General features: G+C 41.3%; 1 protein-coding gene across 1 annotated transcript in view; it reads left to right on the plus strand.

Moving 5' to 3' along the window:
* Positions 1-21,863, plus strand: part of dnah5 (dynein, axonemal, heavy chain 5) — a 123,374-nt gene that overhangs the window by 91,505 nt on the left and 10,006 nt on the right. The window contains exons 61-70 of the mRNA XM_042346968.1: positions 1,095-1,250; positions 5,685-5,867; positions 7,362-7,605; positions 8,202-8,316; positions 10,898-11,088; positions 11,622-11,743; positions 13,485-13,634; positions 15,864-16,109; positions 18,110-18,329; positions 20,920-21,125. Of these exons, the coding sequence (XP_042202902.1) occupies positions 1,095-1,250; positions 5,685-5,867; positions 7,362-7,605; positions 8,202-8,316; positions 10,898-11,088; positions 11,622-11,743; positions 13,485-13,634; positions 15,864-16,109; positions 18,110-18,329; positions 20,920-21,125 (1,833 nt within the window). The remainder of the gene's footprint in view (positions 1-1,094; positions 1,251-5,684; positions 5,868-7,361; positions 7,606-8,201; positions 8,317-10,897; positions 11,089-11,621; positions 11,744-13,484; positions 13,635-15,863; positions 16,110-18,109; positions 18,330-20,919; positions 21,126-21,863) is intronic.

Consider the following 21,863-nt stretch of genomic DNA (forward strand, 5'->3'; position numbering starts at 1 on the left):
GAAGCAAAGTGGAGCCGGTGTGAGAGATAGGATCTGAACCATTCAAGGATAGTTCCGTGAAAGATGAGAGGAGAGGCAGTGGAGGAGGATAGAGTAGTCCACAGTGTCAAAGATTCATAAAGGGTGTGGCAGGAGCAGAAGGAGTGAAGCTGGGAAGCAACAACTCTTTCAAGGACCTTGTGGAATAAGGAACTTTAAAGAGTTTTAAAAACAATCAACAACTTAAGTTCCTTGTATTAAAATATTTTAGGGTTATTAGATCAGATGTGCTGAAGGAATCTATGGAGAGGTTAAGTGAATATTGGAGATGGACCAGTGGTTTACCACTGCCTGAGCCTGTTGCTGTATTACTTTGCAGAAAGTTAGCTTCAGGACTGGCAACAAACAATAACAACTTGCATTTATGTAGCACCCTTCACGTGGGCAGCGTCTCGGAGCATTTATCAGTAGTGGAGCCTGACGGCAAGCTGGGGGGAGGGAGGTGGTGACCAGAAGCAAGGTCGAAGAGGAAGGTCTTCAGTCATGATCTAAAAGAGAGGAAGGAGGAGCAAAGCGGACGGATTGAGGGATAGAGTTCCAAAGCTTTGAGGCATAGTGGCTGAGTGCACGTGAATGCAGGCAGGAGACTTTTCCGGCTAGTACTGCCTGCATCCAGTCAAGGTATCATCCCTATGGAATATTACACGTAGGAATGAAATCAGAACCAGATGGTTAGAACTGCTGAAGGAATCTGCGGAGAAGGATTTCTTCACAAAGAGAGTTGTGACAGTGTGGAATGTCTGTCCCAGAAAGCTGCAGAGTTGGATTCGGGAGGGATATTTAAAGGAGAGATGGGGACTTGGGTAGTAGGTATTAAGAGATATGACTGAAGGACAGGATATTGGAATTAAAAGATCTGTGAAGATCTGATAAACTGGTGGAACAGGATCAATGGGGTGAATGGCCTCCCCCTGTCCTGTTTTCCTATGTGTATCAGACTATAAGTGACCGGTGCAATTGATGTTAGAGTTGGTTAAAAATATACGGTTGTTATTGACAGGTAAAAATAGAAAAGTGAATTCTATATACCCACCTTTTAATGGTTGTCTCCTTAGATCACGTCTTTAAATCACAAATACTTCAGGAACCACCTGGAGGATGGGCTGTCACTCGGCAGACCAGTGCTTATTGAGGATGTTGGTGAGGAGCTCGACCCAGCCCTGGACAATGTCTTGGAGAAAAATTTCATTAAAACAGGTTCTACATACAAGGTAAATTCACTCTGAATAATGTCACTTGTTGCTTTTTAGGACAATATTTATTGAATATGTGATTAAAAATAAATTATAGGGCCAAGGTCACAGTCCCAGATTACAAAATTTACTTCTGGTACCACAACCTGCATTTATATAGCGCACTTCGCACAGGGTTGCATCTCGGAGTGCTCAAGAGTGGTGGAGCTTGGGGAGAGGGGACAAGTGACCACAGGTATGGTCAAAGAGGAAGATCTTCACAAGTGATCTGAAGACAACAAAAAGCCAACAAACTAAGGAAAATCATGATTCCCAAAAGACGTTTTGCATTCAGGACTTTGCTGAGGTCTTTTCTTTCCATTTGTTGAAGTTACAGAAAGAAGTCCAATAAACGGTCAGAAAGCAAAACACAAACAGCAAGGGTTTCAAAATGTTACGATGTTACTAAATATTCAGACAAAGTCTTTAGGAAAGAGATGAGCTCTCCCTGACATTTGCATTGGACAGCCTGCGAAAGAGATTGCTTGAGAGTGGGAATTCAAGCGATAAGACACAGAAATGGTCAAAATAATGTTCACCAAGTGGAATATGTCATTTTGTATAATGTAGAGACTTTTCACATTGCCTAAAGAAATGGCCATTTCCTTCCATTTGTTGAAGGACCTGAAAGAAGCCCAATAAATGGCCAGAAGCAAAACACTCTTTGCCTGCCTTCAGAATTGGATATTTTTCTTTTCATTAAAAGCAATTTCATTTGCAAAATAGGTTTATATTGGATCAGGACCTTCTGGTTTATGAACACCAAATTTTCCTCCCCAATATACCCATACTATAAAGATCAGTCATTTGCTGATGTTTATGGTTTTCTATGTATTTTTATTTTTTGGTGTTAAGGTCGAAAATGTGATTGAATGCCGTGATTTGAACAGAATAGAACATTGTTTGAACAGGAAAATATTTAGGAATAACCTTTTGACAGTACGATTTAGAATGTGTTGGGGTTATTCATTATGGTATGGTTATATCAAAACAAATCTTGTACTCCCCATGGAGTCTGAACTGTGAGGCCTATTATGCGTGAACTGTGTGTATTTACGTGATGTGTTAATGTGTGGAGAGGATTACCGATAATAATCCTTGCAATTCGTACAGCGCCTTATCACGTCTTCCAGACATCTCAAAGCGCTTCACAGAATATATTGTAAAGTGATTTGACTGTATATTTTGTGGTGAAGCGCGGCAGCCAACTGCATACAGCAGTGTCCCACAAACAGTCGTGGATTGAGTGACCAAATTATTATTATTATTATTGAGCTCTGTTTCCAGCAGTATCCTATCTCAGCATGATCTGAAACCCAGTGAGGTAGAGGACCACGATTGCACCAGAACAGCATCCATTTCCATTCGCACAGCATCACAAGAGCATCCACAGTAAATACCGAGAATGGGCAGAAGCCGATAACTGCTGCTATGAGTGGCAGTGTAGCCTCAATGCACTAAATCCGGTAGCAGTAAGCTTGGGAAAATGGTGTATTTTTGGCAGAAAAGGCTAAAGGTGCCTTTTTGATTTACATTCACGAGGATGGATCTACTAGCTTGAATGATTTGAAAGAAATTTAAAAGAAGCAGTTCTCACTCAAGGCTTAGGATGGATTGCAAAGCCTGAGTGCACAAGAATCTCCATAAATTAGTTTAATGGCATCTACCTCATTGTTGCCTTTTTATGGGAGTCCTTAATGATTAGAATTAAATGAGAGCCAAGGATCTTAATTTGGCATGACTGAAGCCATTAATATAAAGTGGTTTACATGTTCATTCAGAAAGGCAAACCCCAAATTTAATTCTGAATGTGCATCCCATACAATCCAGAATCTTCTGTCAAAAGGTTTTTCAAAAAAAGTTTCAAGCTGGTTTGGTCTTTTGCAGCCATAGAGTGGAAGCGCACAATACAACAGTTACAAATGTTGTGCAACATCTGCAAAAGATTTAAATCAGTGGACCAATCACTTGAGTGATTTGGGCTCTTATTAATTTCTGGGTGCATTTGTCTACAAAAAAAGCAGTCCCTACACTTTACAGTAAATCCCTTGAAGCACTTTGAAACGTCCTCCTGACGTGAAAGGCATTACAACAGATCCATATTACTGTTACCATAATCCATATTTTCTCCCTGGGACATTAAATTCAAATGTGTTTATAAGACTTTCATCAATCAAAATGTTACTTCCTCAGACTTAAATTTGATAGTTCATGTTCCAAATATTGAATTCTTTCAGCCTGTAAAGTAACAGCTCGTACATTTAAGGAAAAAAAACTTCAGTCCCTATTTTTATTTTACGGGAAGAATTAAAGCAACTTGTGTCTCCACCAGGGAGGTTCTCCAAGTGTCCGGTCACCCACTTGATTGGTCATTGACTTCATGGCTATTCGTGGGACACAGCTACTGTGTTTGCCTACAAAATAGGTGGTATGGTGACATTCACGTTAAGAGGCCAACTCTTTACTTTGTAGTAAATCCTGAGAAGCACTTAGAGAAGGTCACCTAACTTGAATGGGGCTGGCTCAATTGCGAGGAGTATTGTTGTCAGGCGTGTATTAGGTTGGTAGTGAAGGAGGGACCAAGTACGGTGGACCATAAAGAATTATGAGTGACTGACCGTTTAATAACATTAAAAGGGTGAAGGACAGTCTAATGTATTTTTAAGGGGCATCTTCATGGAAGACCTGAGCAGAGACCAAATCGATTTTCACCACCTACATTGATCATGCAGTCATGCGAATCAATGTCTTAGTGAAACCATATCCTCAATCAGCATGTATTTTCAGGAGCATTGCAGCACTGTTTGCATATCACATCAGTATTAATAGGATATTAGATTTTCAGCCGTGGCTGATTGTACATTGGCCTCTGTTTTTCTTCCCAAGTCTTCTGGATTTTATTTGTACTCTGTATTTGTATGTATGATTTAATTTTTCAAAAATATTCTGATGTTGGTGATTAGCATAATTTCTTGGGATGGAAAGTGCTAATTAGAGTCACTGTGGTCAGCCTAAAAATTTGATTTTTTTTGATCATCTGGGGTGTAACAGATGCAGAAACTCATCATCATGCTTAAGAGTATCCAAACCAAGCTGAGAATTCCATGCATCCCAGATACACATGGAAATCCCAGAGATAGATTGTTGGAATGGAATTCACACTCTCCCTGGAGGGATGCATCCTGCTTACCTAATTCCAGAAAGTATTAGGCAAGAGCCAAAGCTTGGGGACCCAAGAGAATGCGTTGGTGTACTGCTGGAGTCTAACCAGCTAAAATTATGGAAAATTCTCAAATTCTGCCTTAATCTGTAAGGTGGTTCTTTATAAGTACACCAGAAAACCTATTGTACCTGTTCTACTGTTGTACAGGTATATTTTAAGATAAAATACCTTCAAAACTATGGCTTCATGGAATTTCAAGCTCCAAATATTATTAAAGCAACTATGCTCTATGAAATGTTTAGTATCAAAAGGAAGAATTGCATGGTGAGAACTGCTTGGCTGTTTGCAATAATAGCAGTTCTAAGGCAGTTACAAAATTGTCAGAATTCAGTTGAGCTCGTAAAATTTCTATCCCTTGATAGTTCAACTGATCATGAGACAACTCACTCAGAGTTGCTGATTTATTTTACTTATCATTTCTTTACCAACCCAAGATAATAAGATTGGTTTGTATGAAGATTTTATTTCATCCTTTCAGAATACCAACCATACATTTTCCTATTACAGCATCAAGCTGTTTTTATAAATGAGTCCAGTGTCCTGGTCTCAAACACCCTTCGTTGTAACCTGTGCAAATCTAAACCTACTGCATTGTTGCACCTGAAAATGTTATTCCTGGTTTACTTTCTCAATCCTATCTTAAACTTATAATTATTTTAGAAACCTCAGATGTGTCAGCCTGACTTAATCATAGGACTCTTGCCTCTGAGTCAGAAAATTGTGGGTTGAAGCTTCACATCAGAACTTTGAACTCATTATAGTCTAGACTCGAGACTGACACTTCAGCACAGTGTTGGGGGAGCCCTACATTGTTGGAGGGGACATCCTTCGGATGAGACGTTAAACCGAAGTCATGTCTACTTGTTCAGGTGAATATTAAATAGCCCATTGAACAATCTGAAAAGTGCAGTGAGTCTCTCCCTTTGTATTAGCCAACAATTGCCCAAATACAATTGGTCATTCACTTCATGGCTGTTTGTGGGCAATGTGGGACAAATTGGCTGTGGCATTTCGCTACAAAATGCACAGTTGCAACATTTTGGAGTATATCTTGTGAAGCACTTTGAGATGTCCTCTCGATGCGAAGGACGCTATATCAAATATAAGTATTGTTATCTCCTCTCAAGAAAGAAGAGCATTAGTTTGTCTAGTCATTGCTCATTAGCTCAACTAATCATTGCTTTCAATAGGTGAAAGTTGGTGATAAAGAAGTGGATGTAATGAATAGATTTAGACTATACATTACCACAAAGCTTCCAAACCCAGCATATACACCGGAGATCAGTGCTCGGACCTCCATCATTGACTTCACTGTCACTATGAAAGGGCTGGAGGACCAGTTACTGGGGAGAGTCATTCTGACTGAAAAGCAGGTAGGAGTATGGGAAATCTCTAGACTGCTGTGTAAACGGTTTTCAAAACAGCTACGTTGCTATTTAAATTATCTTCGGAAGTCTGTCTTATCCTATTATGGCGCATTCTGGTTTATGCCTATGCTTGACCATAGAACTTTCAATCCTCTTCTCTCTGATAAATTCTTCAGTTCCTTTGTAATTGAGCTAATTACCATAGTAACACCTGGGAGTCTAATTTTTGAAGCTTGTTTCCTTTGCACTTCTGCACTTTCGCCATGTGATCAAAGATTAAATAACATAACCTCTTCACATCTTGTATTATTGATGGTTTTATTCATGCGTGAGGAGCAGGAACAAAGGGAATGATTTGACCTGTGAGACTTTGAATTCTGACCTTAATCGAGTGCTTCCCATGATCTAGCCTTAAAATCTGTATTGATTGCAATGTTGGGCCTTCACTACCAATTGATCTATCAACTTATGGCCTTCAGAGTGAGATGTTCATTTGCTTGATTGCCCAGTGCTGCTTGGCACTGGGATGTTTGTACAAAGATTGAAAGGATTTAGCAGAAACGTCTCTATTGATCGGTAGTAATGGATCCTTATGTATGATATGAGAAAATCTGGTACAGATTCCCAATTGAGCTTTTCCAATTTTTCCCATCACGTTCGTCTAGTGGGTGACTCACACCATGTGCTCAGATTGTCTATTCCTGCTGCACATATCAGCAAACAAATAGTGTGAACATCAATTGTTCACCAACTTCAGCTGGTTTGAACCATACACAGGAAGGCAGGTGGAACAGGCTCCCGAAGGAGACGGTTGAAGCAGGAAGTGTTGAATCTTTCAAACACAGATTAGATTGGTTTTTTTTAGAAAATAACATTATGGGATATAGTACATAGGTAGTTTGGGACATATGTGCAAGCGACCACCAGGAAGGTGGAAGGCGAATTAGATGGTCCTTGGTCTTTTTTCATCCAGCATTTCTTATGTTCTTAAGGCAGAAAGTTCAGATTAGAGACCAAGATTCTGGAGAATTTAGGAAAATTCATAAAATGTGTTTCAATTTGGAATGACAGTTTTCCTCATTTCATATATAGAAAACTGACTTCCAAATTGAGAATGGCTTTAAGAATTTTCCAAAAATCTGCACAAACTTAAATTTAAGACAATGGTCTTTTGGCTGGGACCACAGCGATTTTGGTCCTTAGATGTTTGTTTGCAGGGAGAGAGGGTAATTAGCAGGTAAGTCATCATGCATCCCTTCCATTCACCTGAATGGAGGTTGTGTTACCCGCAGTGTGTAGTCAAGCTTATAATAGGAGCCTGAGTTTGAAGATGCTATGCACTGCTGGGCTACACATCAACATCCAATGCGGTCTCTCACCACGTCAATCATATGTTTCCCCAACTATTGCTTGTGAGTTATAAACAGTTCTACAAATATAGTAAGTTGTTTGAAGTAAACGCATTAATTGTATGCTGTTTGTGGGGTCAAAATACCACAGGAGCTGGAAAAGGAGCGAACCGATCTGATGGAAGGTGTAACCTCAAACAAGAGGAAGATGAAGGAGTTGGAAGACAATCTGCTGTATCGTCTGACCAGCACAAAGGGCTCTCTTGTTGAAGATGAAAGCCTTATCACTGTTCTGAGCAACACAAAGAAGACGGCAGAGGAGGTCACACAAAAACTACAGACAGCTGCTGAGACAGAGATACAGATTAATACTGCCCGTGAAGAGTACCGCCCAGGTCAGAGTTGTGAGCCATCAAGTCCAATCCTTCTCTCCTAAAGCCACTTGATTCAGAAGATAACTATGTAAAACTGGCTTCCAATTAGCAATGAATTGAATTTATCAAAATTACTTACAATCTTACAATTTAAGACAATAATCTTAAATTTGTATGTCTGGAGATCACAAAGAGTAAAATCTTCCTGGACAAAGGCGAACTTTGTGCTGAGCAGGCCAGAGGCCTCAATTCTAGTCCACTTGATAACTAAAAATTTTTGGAAATGCGTATTTCACATCCTTCTTGGCAGATCAACCTTGGAAAATAAGTATAAAATAAACAAAATGACAAGCACTTTTGAGCCAAAAGGTACAATTACACTTAGTAGTGGTGATCCAGGCATGGAGAGCAACATTCCACTTTCCAGGAAGTTCCTGCACAACATCAGACTTAAAACATTTATCGATAAAACATTTTTCTACAATTTTATTTGTTAATCAGTGAGTAACAATATGATCAAGATAGTTTAGATTAAGTAAAATCAGTGAGCTTTTTTTAATTCTTGGGAAATATGCATGCAATTGTCTTCAGTTTTTTTGAATTTATGTTTACCACAGTTGCAACCAGAGGGAGTATCCTGTATTTCTTGATCACGGAAATGAGCATGGTGAACGTTATGTATCAAACGTCTCTGCGTCAATTCCTGGGGCTCTTTGACTTGTCATTAGCCAGGTAACAGCTTTTTGTAAATAGATCTCTATATTCAAGCTGCAGTAAACGTGACATTTTTGTTTCTTACTCTGAAAATTTGTGCCCCAATTCTTTTCTTAATATGTATTTAGGAAGTATGCTACTTACCATTTATTTTCTTTATGCTGTAGTTACTCAAATCTAAAGAGTTGACTTTAGAGGATTTAGGGAAAATCAGGAACTTCACTACAGTTCTAAAACACCACCAGTTCTCAAATGCACCAAGAGTTTAGTGGTACTTTTTAATGAAGAAAACCCTGCCTTATATTCAAAATCACATAAAGCAGAATGTGTGGTTAAAGCATTGGCTTTAGTTGATGTCTGTTAAGTTTTACTGCAGTGAACCGTCATCTTTTCATCTTTAAAATGTAATCTGAAGTGTGTAACAGAGATTTAACGTCTTGTTCAGCTTTTGAATGAGGGTTTTGGATCTCATCAGCTTTTTCGGGTAAATGTGAAAGATCTCATGACCGTATTCACAGGAAACGGGAAAATGCAAGTTCTTTATTTTCGTTCCTTTTTGTCTTTTATTTGTTATTATCAATGATTATATTGAATTGATCAGTTTTAAATTGATATCCATTTACTGAACTGATATTGTCCTTGTGTATTGCCTCCCAATCGATTTCTCTTTACTCAGCTCCTATACCTTTGATGTTTGCCCATCTGAAGTTGTACTGTAGTTTTGTTGCCGTTTGTGCCATTTCCCAAGTCAAACTGAACGGTATTGAGCTGAGTTCACTATACCCCAGTGAAATGACTACTTTCACTCCCTGAATAGTGCCTTGGTCCTTTGCATCCACAGAATTGCTCTACTTTTCCTTTTGCTTACCTTCCATTTTCCTGAATAGCCTCCATCCTTGTAAGTTATATTCACTTCCATCATTCTGGTTTACAACAACAGCTTCCATTTATATAGCATCCTTAACACGGGGTAGTGAGCCGATTTAGAAATGTCTCTGTGATTCCTACCACATTGTACTTACCCATTGTCACCAGGGCCTCAGGTTTCACCATTAATATATGTGCACCTAATTGTACTCTTTTCCTCTTTAACCTTCCAGTCTGGTTGGCTGGTCTTGTCATCTGGTGCCTTCTGGGATCCTTATATTCTTGATTTAGGTATTTCCCCTATTTTTTGGTCAATCTTATTTTCGACGTTTCTCATCTCTTCCTGATGATCAGGAGGCCTTTTTTTAAAAAAAATCAATCACAGCATTCCCCCCTTCAAATCTACTTTAAACAAAATACAATTATTGCTTTTATGGTCGTGTGCTTTATACCAGCAGTTTAGCTCCCCATTTAGTTACAAAGTCACTCCCGTCTTTTAATCTGTACAGTGTGACATCTGAGATGTTTGGAGCCAATAATTAAATCTTTATACATTTTGAATGCCTGGTTATTGTACTACTGATCTACCATTGGAGGGTTAATGTAAATTTTGGGGTAGGAATCTAAATATTATGAGAGACAAATGCATTGAGCTGCATGGTGTGTGGTGGTATGTATAAAATTAACAAACCAGCAAAGTCTGGGCAGAATTTTATTGTATCGCTGTCAGGAAGAGTGGAGCCATAAAAACATTAATGTTACATCTCCAGATCTGCAAATGTATTTCATAATTTCCTCAGTGATACCCATTTGTAGACCTGGGAGTAAATGTAAAATTCCTTTGGAGAAAACAGCTGTTGAAACATTTCCAGTTGCAGTCAGTATAAGTTCAACTATATGTACCACTGTGTCCCTAAGGCAGGACCTGGTAAGAAATTGCCAACTGTTTTAAGACCTTTTAACTATTTATTATAGAGGGTGAATGATCCTGCATAACTGTCAGTATAATGTGTGCCCATTCATTTCCTCTTGTATTACTGCCTGGTGCCAAGATGGCAGCAGCAGCTTGAAAAGCACAACAGGCTTACGATTCCCATATATTACTCCACTTGGTGCACATGTCTCTGCAATATAGTGTCCTAATGATAATAATAATGCTTGCATTTTTATAAGGTGCCTTTCACATCAAATGGGGCCTTTACAGACTTTTCTGTAAAGCATGCTGATTATTTGTAGGTGAACTCTGTAGACAATTTCCACATAGTGAAGTCCCATGAGCAGCCATGAAGTGAGTGACCAAATTAATTGGCCATGGCACCAGAACACCTTCTTTTATTGAATAATGCCATGAGAATTTATGTCCACCTGAATACGCAGACAGGAGCTTGCTTTACATCTCATATGAGGCATGATACCTCTGACCTTGGAGCCCTCCCCCAAGCTGCAATGGAGTGTCAACCTAGACTGTGATTGCAATGTCCTAAGGGGCCCATGAACTCACAAGCTTCTGACTGAGGGGAGAGTGCTACTAGCTGAGCCAGGCTGACACCGAGTATAAAAGACTACTTTCAATTGTCAGCAACTGAGATAATGCTAGCAGGAAATATAGAACCATATTTTCTCTGTAGGTGGAGAATTAATGCTACAAATTAACACTTCATACTTCTGCACAGATAGATTAAAAAGCCTTGTCTCTGCTCCTTGACCAGAATACATGCACTTGTCTCTGCAGGTCTGTCAAAAGTCCCATCACTAGTAAGAGGATAGCAAACATCATAGAGCATATGACGTACGAAGTATACAAGTTCACAGCTCGGGGGCTTTATGAGGAGCACAAGTTTCTCTTCACCCTTCTCCTTACCCTGAAGATTGACATGCAAAGTAACAGACTGAAACACCAAGAGTTCCTCACTCTCATCAAAGGTCAGAACATTTATTTTCCTTGGATTTATGTAATCAAGAGAACATCTGTACAGGACAGAATCCATCAAACAAAATAACTTTTATTGATTTGGAATATCGTAGCAATTTTAGTTCGCTTCTACTTAACTGTTTTTCTGCTGTTTTCTTTTGGTAATTTTTTTCACTTTTGTGATAGAATCACTTGTAATTCTTTTCACTGGTTAATTGTATCATTGAGGACACCTGTCATTTCTTTTTCACACATGCATTTACACATGTTTAACATACCACAATCTCCAAACTATATCCCATTCTCACACATTATATTAGCTCACAATTTCATCTCATTCCAAAAGTGCCATTGTATTGGTTTCTCTAAATTAGGTTGTAACTTCTCTCTGAAATACAACTTTGCCCTCAAGTCTGTAAATTGTAAATCTTTAAAGCATAGTGCACATAATGAATAATTATATAATAATGCTATTGTACATACCAGACACTGTCCGGCGTGGAGGGCGCTATATAAATTCAAGTTGTTGTTGTTGTTACCACAGGAGGTGCTTCTTTGGATTTTAAGGCCTGTCCGCCTAAACCTGCAAAATGGATCTTGGACATGACCTGGCTAAACCTGGTGGAACTCAGCAAACTCAGACAATTCTCTGATGTCTTAGATCAAGTAAGTCAAATAATCTCTGCAAGTATTCAAAGCTGGTAACTTTCTGTAATGCAGTTAATATCAGGTAGAACATTGTTAATAGATTTTAGAAGTCTGAAATCTGTCATGGTCTTAGCCTAAAGACCTTTGTCTTAAAATTGAAGACTACAAAGAATTTTGGAAAATTCTTAAATTCAGTGTTAATTTAGGACCTGGGTTCGATTCCCAGACAGGTTGAAACATTGGGCAAGTTTCCTTATTCCACACAACGTGATGAGGTGCTATATCAAAATGCAAGGATTATTATTAATATAGAATCCAGTTTTCCACAGTTTATTAAATAAAATTTTTCCCACAGATATACAGTCAATTCACTTTATAGTATATTTTGTGAAGCGCTTTGAGACGTCTAGAAGACATGAAAAGCACTATATCAAATGCAAGGCTTATTATATTATTATTATTTATTAAGAAGCTAGAATAGTTTATAAATAGCCCTAAAAGTATTTTTATATGGATAAATAATATATATAATTTGTATGTATATAATATATGTATATAATAAAAATAATGAAATGAAAACGATAGATATAAAAATAATAGTACATAGATACATGATCCATGTGTTCAAATTGTATTTGTGTTATTTATAAGCACACTGGAACAAATTTTCATAATATCAATGGCAGACAATAGCTCAGACTACTGTGATGAATTCACTATATAGAGTGAGAGAAAACTCCAAAAATGAACAGGTTTTTGATTTCACTTTAAATTATTTTCTGCTTACAATATACACTATTTCACCACCAATATGCTGAAAATGTATTAAACTGCAGACCATACAATCACAGTCCATTAAACAAGACAGCTTGCTTAACAAAGATTCCCTTCACATTTATGAGCAAAAGAACCTGATGTGCTTGTGTATTACAACAAAATCAGCGAGGCAGAAGAACTGAATATAAAATTAGTCACAGGTGACCATCAATGAATATAGAAGAGGCTGCTTGCAGAAATCAGCTTTCTCACTGATATTGGTCTTTTTTTGTTTATCACAAAGTTGCCTGCTGTATTTTCATATACCAGTATACTTTTGTGGCAGTTTTGAGTTCAAGTCCCATGTTGGAGTTTTGCACGGTCAGAAGCTCAGCCTTCCATTTGAGACATTAAACTGAACTCCCTGATTATGTTCAGATGGGCGAAAAAGGTCCCAAAAGACTGTTTGAAAATAGAAGGCAGCTTCTCTCAGTGTGTTCACTCTGACAATCCTCCAGATTAATTACTCATTCACTTCATGGCTGTTTCCACAAACTTGCTGTTACAAGTGGCTCCTGTGTTTGCCTTCAAAAACGATCAAAACACTTGACTTTAATTCCCTCTGAGCCGCTTGGAGAAAGTTACACAGAAAAATGTAAATTCTTATGCTGAGATTTCCTCATGTGTTTCTTGTTGATAGATTGTAAGACATATTAGTTCATCTAACTGTTGTGGATTTCTTTTATGAATTAGTCTTACTGATGTCTGTAGTTTTAATGGGACTCAGAATACATTATGTGACTTTGACTCTTCCTATTTGCCTAATCCTACATTTTGCTGTGTGCAAATTGACTGCAGTCATGATGTCCAAAAAAACAGGGTTTTGTTGTATATTCATTTTACAATATGTTCTGTGAAGCACTTTGAGATGTCCTCCCGTTGTGCAAAATCCCTTTACCAAGTGCAAGGATAATGTGTATTTATCTGTTGAATTCATGGCTAGATTGGGAGGAATGAAAAGCTATGGAAGATCTGGTTTGATAAAGAGGCTCCTGAGGAGGAAGATGTTCCGAATGCCTATGACCAGTCGTTGGATTGCTTCCGACGTCTTCTCCTGATCAGATCCTGGTGTCCCGACAGAACCATTGCTCAGGTACTCTCCAGAACATGTATTGGTTTCAGGCTCAAGAACTAGCACATTTTGAGACTAATGTTGCCCTGTATAATCCTTCCCTTTTAGGATTCTTCCCCCTCTCCTTCTGTTATCTATGCAAATCAAAACCCTTATTGGGCAGGGCAGTCCTGACTGGCAAGCAGCAGGAATTTTGCCAGTGTATGCAGTGGTAAACTGTAAGTTTATGTCTGGGTAAACATCACCTATGCCCGAATGCATAATCTGGGTTTCCCAAATTCTGTCTCTTGGTAATCTGTTCCTAAACTCGCTAGGATTAGATAGGCAAGATACTTCCCTTTGGGTAAAGGTTGGACACTTCATTATCAGACAAAGGGTAAAGCCATACATACATACAACAACAAAATTACATTTGGAAAGCGCCTTTCAGGTTGGGAAAACGTTCCAAGACGCTGAAGAGTCAGGGATTAGGACCTGAGCATGGGGGTCAGGATTGGGGTGAGGGAGGGCAGAGGGGGTAGGAGAGTGGCTGAAAGCACGGTCAAAAAGGAGGGTCTTGAGTCGTGCCTTGAATGAGGCAAGAGAGGGAGCAAGGCAAAGGGTTTGTGAGATGGAGTTCCAAAGAATCATAGAATTATATAGCACAGAAGGAAGCCATTCAGCCCATCGTGTCTGTTCCGGCTCTTTGAAAAGAGCTATCCAATTCAATCCCACTTCCCTGATCTCTCCCCATAGCCCTGCAGACTTGTTCTCCCCAAATAATTATCTATCTAAAGAGTGGGGCAGAGAAGCTGAAAGCCCGGCTGCCTATGGTAGGGCGGGTCGGGCGGGAGACCTGGAGCAGGTCGGAGCCTACTGAGCAGAGGGAGTGGGCAGGTTAGAGATGTATGAGGGGGCAAGGCCCTAGCGGGCCTTGAAAGTGAGGACGAGAACTTTGCATTCTAGGACATACGTGGGACACTCAGTAGTTTCCTATGGCGGTGATATTAATATAAGCATTGTGAAGCATTTGCCTACAGAATAAACAGTCACTACACTTTATAGTATATCCTGTGAAGTGCTTTGAGACATCCTCCTGCCCCAAAATTTGCTATGCCAAATGTAAGTATTTTTATTATTTTCTGCACGTGTCAGACACCCGGCTGACCAGAAAAAAGGCAACATGTAATCCACAGATCAGACAAGTAACCACATGGCACTAATGCCTTGCTGGATTGCTGAGATTGGAACAGGATTGATCACTTCGCATTTGTATTTGAGTTATTATAGTGTTATAACTGATATGTTTAAAATGTTTTCCCTTAAGAGTCGCACTGTTGATTCTGTCGTCTGCTGTGTGTGGAGTACTGCACCCTCATTCTCCATCAGCAAGTCACAGCTCAGCTGAATGTGATTTTGCAACAGCTGTTAAAATTCACTTCCAGACTCCGACTAGTCCCAGTGTCACTGTATAATCGTGCTTTCCTCTCTTCCCCCCCCCCACGTCACTTTTTAATACCAGTGCCCCCAGTGTCACAAATAAACTTGGTTATTTGCTCCATGGCTGTATTTGGAACATTGCTGAGCACAAGTAAGCGATCATGTTCGTCTACTGAAAAAAAAATACAGTCATACTTTGCAGTATATCCTTGAATCGCTTTGAGGCATCAGCGACGAGGGTTATTATTGTTATTATCTCTGGAAACTGTGCAACTATAACTAAAATAAAGTGCAATGTTTATAAGGAAAATGATGACCTATTCAGTTAGGCTTGGGAATTCTTTTCTTCCTAACATGTAAGAGCCCCTCTCTCACTGGAACTCCAGCCCACTCTCCCATCCCTTTCTCTCCCTCCCCCACCCCCCCCTCCATGACTATCAAAGCCTGCCTCAAGGAATAGCTCTTAGATCATGCTTTCAGTCATCTTTCCCTTCCCTATTCCCTTTGGCTTCTACACCCCAGCTCGGGTGCCCAGCCAGCGTGAAGTATCTGCAACAACCTCCTGACATGAAAGGCACTACATAAATGTAAATCAGATTGTATTGCATATGTGAAAATTAGTAACTCATTAGCTGTGGTTATAAATCCCCTTCATGTAACCAGAGCAGAAATCAATGTACTGTGTGTACTGAGAGATGGAAATTATAATTTAAAAAGGTTAATTTAGACAATAAATGGAACTCTGCAATCTTATTTAAGATGAAATTGAAACTAATTTCCATGAGAAGGCTTTTAATAAAGCCATGTTTCCTCTTGTCGTTTGTTGTTTAGGCTCGCAAATATGTTATAGATGCAATGGGAGAAAAGTACGCAGAAGGAGTCATCCTGGATGTTGAAAAGACCTGGGAGGAATCTGATCGACGCACTCCTCTAATTTGCTTTTTGTCAATGGGTTCTGATCCCACGGATTCCATTATAGCTTTGGGCAAAAGAGTCAAGATAGAAGCGCGTTGCGTCTCTATGGGGCAAGGACAAGAGGTTCACGCTCGCAAGCTTCTCCAGCAAACTATGACTAAAGTAAGGAAATGGCTATGAATTAGCTGTCAGTTCATCATAAGGAATAACAGTCCTCCTCTAAAACAAATTAAAACCAAAACAGCATTGCTTGTATGCTTGCCTCTTATTGTATGGCAGCAGTAGATGCTCCTTTCTGAGTGAGAAGGTTGTGCGTTCAAATTCCATGTCCGAATTTAAACTCGCATCATCTAAAAAGACACTCTAATGCAGTCTCGGACCGGTGATGCAGAGACAAATGTGTCATCCTTCAGATGAGACGTTAAAGACCAAGATCCCATCTACCTGTTTATGTAAAGATCTTATGGCACTCTTCAAAAAGAGAAGAGAGATTTTCCTGCTATCCTGACCGACATTGCCCCAAATAAAATTGATTATTCACTTCAAGGATATTTTGGGGATATTGCTGTGAGGAAATTGATTTCCAGATTCACATACACAGTCATTCCACATTCACAATAAATCCTGTGAGGCACGTTGGGATATCCTCCCAAAGTGAAAGGTGCTAAACCAAATGCAAGGATTATTTATTTTATTTATTATTTGATCCTGGGGCACTCAATGTTTTATATCTGTAAAACCACAAGCAATCCCAGAAAGGTCAGTTGAATAGCAGCAAAATTGGTGGAGAAAGTATAGAATCTCTTTAAAGGTTCTGAGAAAATACTGAAGGTGCCAGGAAGCTGTAATTTGTGTGTCTGAAGTGCGAATTACTCACAGGCTGCCCGACATCCATCACCGACAAGTTATTTATTTTATTTATGGCATCATTGTACTGTGTCAGTTTGGTTCAGTTGGTAACACTCGTTTCTGATTCACAGTGTTGTGAGTTCAACCCCTACATTGTAACTCCAGCTCCTAGTCCAGGTTGATACTTGCGGTGCCCGTGGATGTGCTGCAATGTTGGAGATGCTGTCCTTTGGTTGTAACATTAACCGGCATCGTGCTTGGCTTTGTCGATGTTAAAGATCCCACGGCACTATTTGTCAAGAGAAAGGAGTTTCTCTTGGTCTCCTTGCCAACAATACCCCACTTCATAGTTGTTTGTGGACATTGGTATGGGCAAATTGGCTGCTGTGTTCCCTCCCTACTAAATATACAGTCGCTATACTTTAAAATGAGATGCTTTGAATCATCTTCCTGATGTGAAAGGTGCAATTTCAAATACGAGTATACAGTCAAGGTACTATATCAAATATGAATAATAAATAACTTGAGGTCCTGTCTGCCTGTTCTCTAGGTGGGCATTAAGATCTCATGACACTGTTCAGAAAAAGGATATTCTGTATATCAAAAAAAGCTTATACTGTGTTGAACTTTTTTGTGTGCAGAATGACTGCTATTGGTTCTTGCAAAAACAACAACACCAACAAGATTCCATTTATTGAGCGCCTTTCACGTCAGGAGGACGTCCCAAGGCGCTGTACAGTTGGGTCAGGACCCGAGCAGGGGGGAAATGGTCAGGGTGAGGGGAGGGAAGGGAGGGGGCGAGGAGGGGGTAGAGAGTCGAGAGGGGAGCTGAAGGCACGGTCAAAGAGAAAGGTCTTGAGACCGGCCTTGAAGGAGGAAAGGGAGGAGGCGGCGAAGGCACTGGGGGATAGAGTTCCAGAGCCTCGGGGCTGAGAGGCTGAAGGCCCGGCCACCGATAGTAGGGCGGTTGGGGCGGGGGATGTGGAGCAGACCGGAGCCAGAGGAACGGAGGGTACGGGCGGGTAGGTAGGGGGATAGTAGGTTGGAGAGGTAGGAGGGAGCGAGGCCGTGAATGGCCTTGTGGGTGAGGATCTTGAATTCGATCCTCTGGGGGATGGGGAGCCAGTGGAGGCGAGCGAGGGTGGGAGTGATGTGGTCGCGAAGCCTGGTGCGGGACAGTACACGAGCTGCAGAGTTCTGAATGACCTGCAGCTTATGGAGGGAGATGCCGGGAAGGCCGAGGAGAGTTCCCATTACTTGATAGTAATTACATTTCATGTATTTCAAATTGTACTAACAATTCTTTATTTCAGGGCGGATGGACACTGCTTCAGAATTGTCATTTGGGTCTCGATTTCTTGGAAGAACTGATGGACATCATTACAGAAACGGAGAATATCCACGAGACGTTCCGTCTGTGGATGACGACGGAGGTGCATAAGCTGTTCCCCATTACACTTCTCCAGATGTCAATCAAGTTTACCAATGAACCTCCTCAGGGCCTAAAGGCAGGTCTGAAAAGAAACTTCTGTGGTAAGTCAGCAATAATAATAATGATTATTGATGATAGTCATAACAACAACAACTTATATAGCACCCTCCACGCAGGGTAGCGTCTCAGAGTGCTTAACGGTGGTAGAGCCTGACTCCGAGCTGGGGGGTTGGAGGTGATCCATTGAAAAGGAAGGTTTTCAGGGAGGACATGTAAAGGGGAGAGAAGGGGCAAGGCAGAGGGATTGAGGGAGAGTGTTCCGGAGCTTCGGAGCGTAGTGGCTGAAAGCGCGACCTCCAATGGTAGACCTCCAATGGAGGGTGAGAGGGACGAGCAGATGCTGGTGCTAGTCAAGCGGAGGTGCCAGGTGGTGGATTGGGGAGAGAGGAGGTCGGAGAGGTAGGGAGGTGCCAGGGAGTGAATGGATTTGAACACAAGTGTGAGGACCTTGGAAGTCAATCTGTTCGGTGATGTGGAGCCTGGCCAGAACTGGTGAGATGTGGGTACGGAGTTTGGTCCGGGTCAGTATGTGGGCTGCAGAGTTCTGAATGAGCTGGATTTTTTGAATAGTGGAGCTGGGGAGACCAGCGAGGACTGTGTTTGAGTAATCCAGGCCGGAGGTGATAAATGCATGCACAAGGATTTCTGCTGCATTTGGGATAAGGTACGGTTAGACAATGGCAATGTGGCAGAGGTGGAGGAAGGTGGTCCTGGTCAGGGACTGGATGTGGGGGAGGAAGGACAGCTGGGAGTTGAACTGGACACCTAGGTTGCGCACTGGTTCGTTGAGTCTGAGGGAGAGCCCAGGGAAGTTGAGGAGTTCAGATCCACAGGAATGAAGATGTTGATGGGAGCCAAAGAGTATGGCTTCTGTCTTGTCCATATTCAGCTGCAGGAAGATTGCACTCATCCAGGATCTGATTGATGTCTGCCAGACAAGCTGATAGAACATTGGCGAACCTGGAGTTGGTACTGGAGGAGGTAAAGTAGATTTGTGTGGCATCCGTGTACGTGTGGAAGTTTACCCTGTGCCTGCGGATGACATTGCTCAGAGGGATCATGTAGATGAGGAAAAGAAGAGGACCAAGAATGGAGCCCTGGGTTAGCCTGCAGGTGACTGGGCAGGGGCGGGAGGAGAAACCATTCGCCGAGATGAATTAGGATGATTAATTAGGATTAATTAGGACTCGAACCATGTGAGTGTGGTCCCACTAAGGTAGATGAGGGAGGAGAGACGGTGGAGGAGGATGGCGTTGTCGACTGTGTCGAATGCGGCAGAGAGATCCAGGAGGACGAGGAGGCAGAGGGAGCCCTGGTCACAGATAGAGAGGATGTCGTTTATGACTTTGACAAGTGCTCTCTGTGCTGTGGGCAGGGCAAAAACCAGACTGCAGGGGCTCGAGGAGGGAGAGATGTGACCTAAGTTGACCTGCAACAATGCATTCCAGGACTTCAGCAAGGAAGGGTAGGTTAGAGATGGGATGGTAGTGTGAGAGATCAGAGGGATTGAGGATGTTTTTTTTGAGGAGGGTTGGGATGACAGCAGTTTTCAGGGAGAGTGGAACAGAGCCTCAGGAGAGAGACTGGTTGACCATGTCGGCCAGCAGTGGGGAGAGGAGGGGGAGTTGAGTGACCAGCAGCTGGGTAGGGAGGGGGTCGAGGCAGCAGGTGATGAATTTCATGTGAGTGATTTTGATTGAGAGAGAGGAGGGAGAAATGGGGGCAAAGGAGTGTAAAGGAAGGGGGTGTAGCAGGAGCCAAGGCGGAGGGAGAAGGCGGTGTGGATGGTCTGGGTGGGGTGGAAGGGGTCATGGGGGTAGGACGATGCAGCCAAGCAGATGTTTTCAATCTTTGAGGTGAAGAAATTTAGGAATTCTTCACACTTAGCATTTGATGTGAGCATAGAGGGGGCTTGAGAGGGTGCACGGAGGAGGTGATGGATGGTGAAAAACAGCGTCTTTGGGTTGTTTTTGGCCTCCAAGATGACTTCAGAGTAAAAGTCAGTTTTGGCCTGTGAAAGGGAGAGGCAGTAGGTGTGGAGGTGTTCAAGCCACAGCTGGAGGTGAATTGCGAGGCCGGATTTCTGTCATCTGCGTTCGAGTGTCCAGGATTGGGTTTTTAGTGAGTGGAGATGACTGTTATACCAGGGGGAACGGGTAGGTTTGGAAACAGCCCTGGATTTCAGGGGAGCCAGGGATTTGAAGGTTGTGGAGACAGTCATTCAGCAGCTTGACGGCTGCATCAGGATCGCTGCGGGTGGCGGGCCAGAGGGAGTTGAGGTCCGAGGAAGAGAAGGCATTTGTGAGGGACTCAAAGAGAAGCTTTTTCCGGGGACAGAAAAAAGAAGGTTGGCCTTGCTCCCCCTTACCTCTGCAACCTCTTATTGGTGGTCGGGCCTTCAGCCACTCTGTAAAGCTGTACAATGGGGTCTATCAGACACCAAGTGCTCTAATATAACCATCTTTTTGTTGTGCCTTTACAATGGGAAATTGTACCACAAAAGGAGCTCCAATGGACCCCAATATCCCCAATATGTGAATCCCTCTGATAGAATGTGCACTATCACTCTATTGTCTCTGTCAGAATCTGTGGTCTTTGGTTCATTGACATTTTCTCCCTTTGTGTCAACAGGAATCAGTCAGGACCTGTTGGATGTTAGTAATATGACTCAGTGGAAGCCGATGCTTTATGCAGTTGCCTTTTTACATTCTACTGTACAAGAACGGCGCAAGTTTGGTCCTCTTGGTTGGAATATTCCATATGAGTTTAACCAGGCTGATTTTAATGCTACAGTGCAATTTGTACAGAACCACTTGGATGATATGAACATCAAGAAGGTACAGCCGGGATGTTTTCTTTTACACTTTTATATTGTTGATATAACTGCTCAGATCTGGCTAATGGAATCTTTAGTGATTGAGCAAAATTGCTCAAGACCTTTTATGCAGCAGGTTATTACAGCTTTGCCCTTTAAAATATGCGTAGACCATTGTACAACACCCTCTAATGATCAGGAATATTTACATTGGTACCCCTCACAGGGGTTCTTACTGTTGAATTAACTCATCATTTTGTGTCAAGGGCTGGGGAGAGTTGGGAATCAACTATTGACCCATAATAGAGCTCAGAGAAGAGACAGACTTTTGTCTCACTCAGTTTAAATCCTTATGTCCTCATCCGTCCATCCTTCGGATGAGACATTAAATCTTGTCAGCTTGTTCAGGTAGACGTTAAAAAAACTCATGGAACTATTTGAAAAGACGAGGGGAGTTTCTCCTAGTGTTCTGGCAAACAGTCCGCCAGATAAAATTGGTCATTCGTTTCATGGCTGTTTATGGGATATTGTTATCCACAAATTTTGCCAATGTGGAAGAGCTTAGAGGCACCCTCCTAATGTGAAAAGTGCTATATCACCAAAGATCATTTTATTATTATGAGTGTTCCAGACAATCTTACTTCATGGGTTACTGACCTTTAATATGTTTTCACCACATTAAATTTTATTAAACCAATATAAAACCTATCTTTTTAGCACCTTGGGATGTCCTCCCCACATGAAAGGAGCTATATAAATT

This window comes from Callorhinchus milii, unplaced genomic scaffold (assembly GCF_018977255.1).
Source record: "Callorhinchus milii isolate IMCB2004 unplaced genomic scaffold, IMCB_Cmil_1.0 Scaffold2, whole genome shotgun sequence".
NCBI lineage: Eukaryota > Metazoa > Chordata > Chondrichthyes > Chimaeriformes > Callorhinchidae > Callorhinchus > Callorhinchus milii.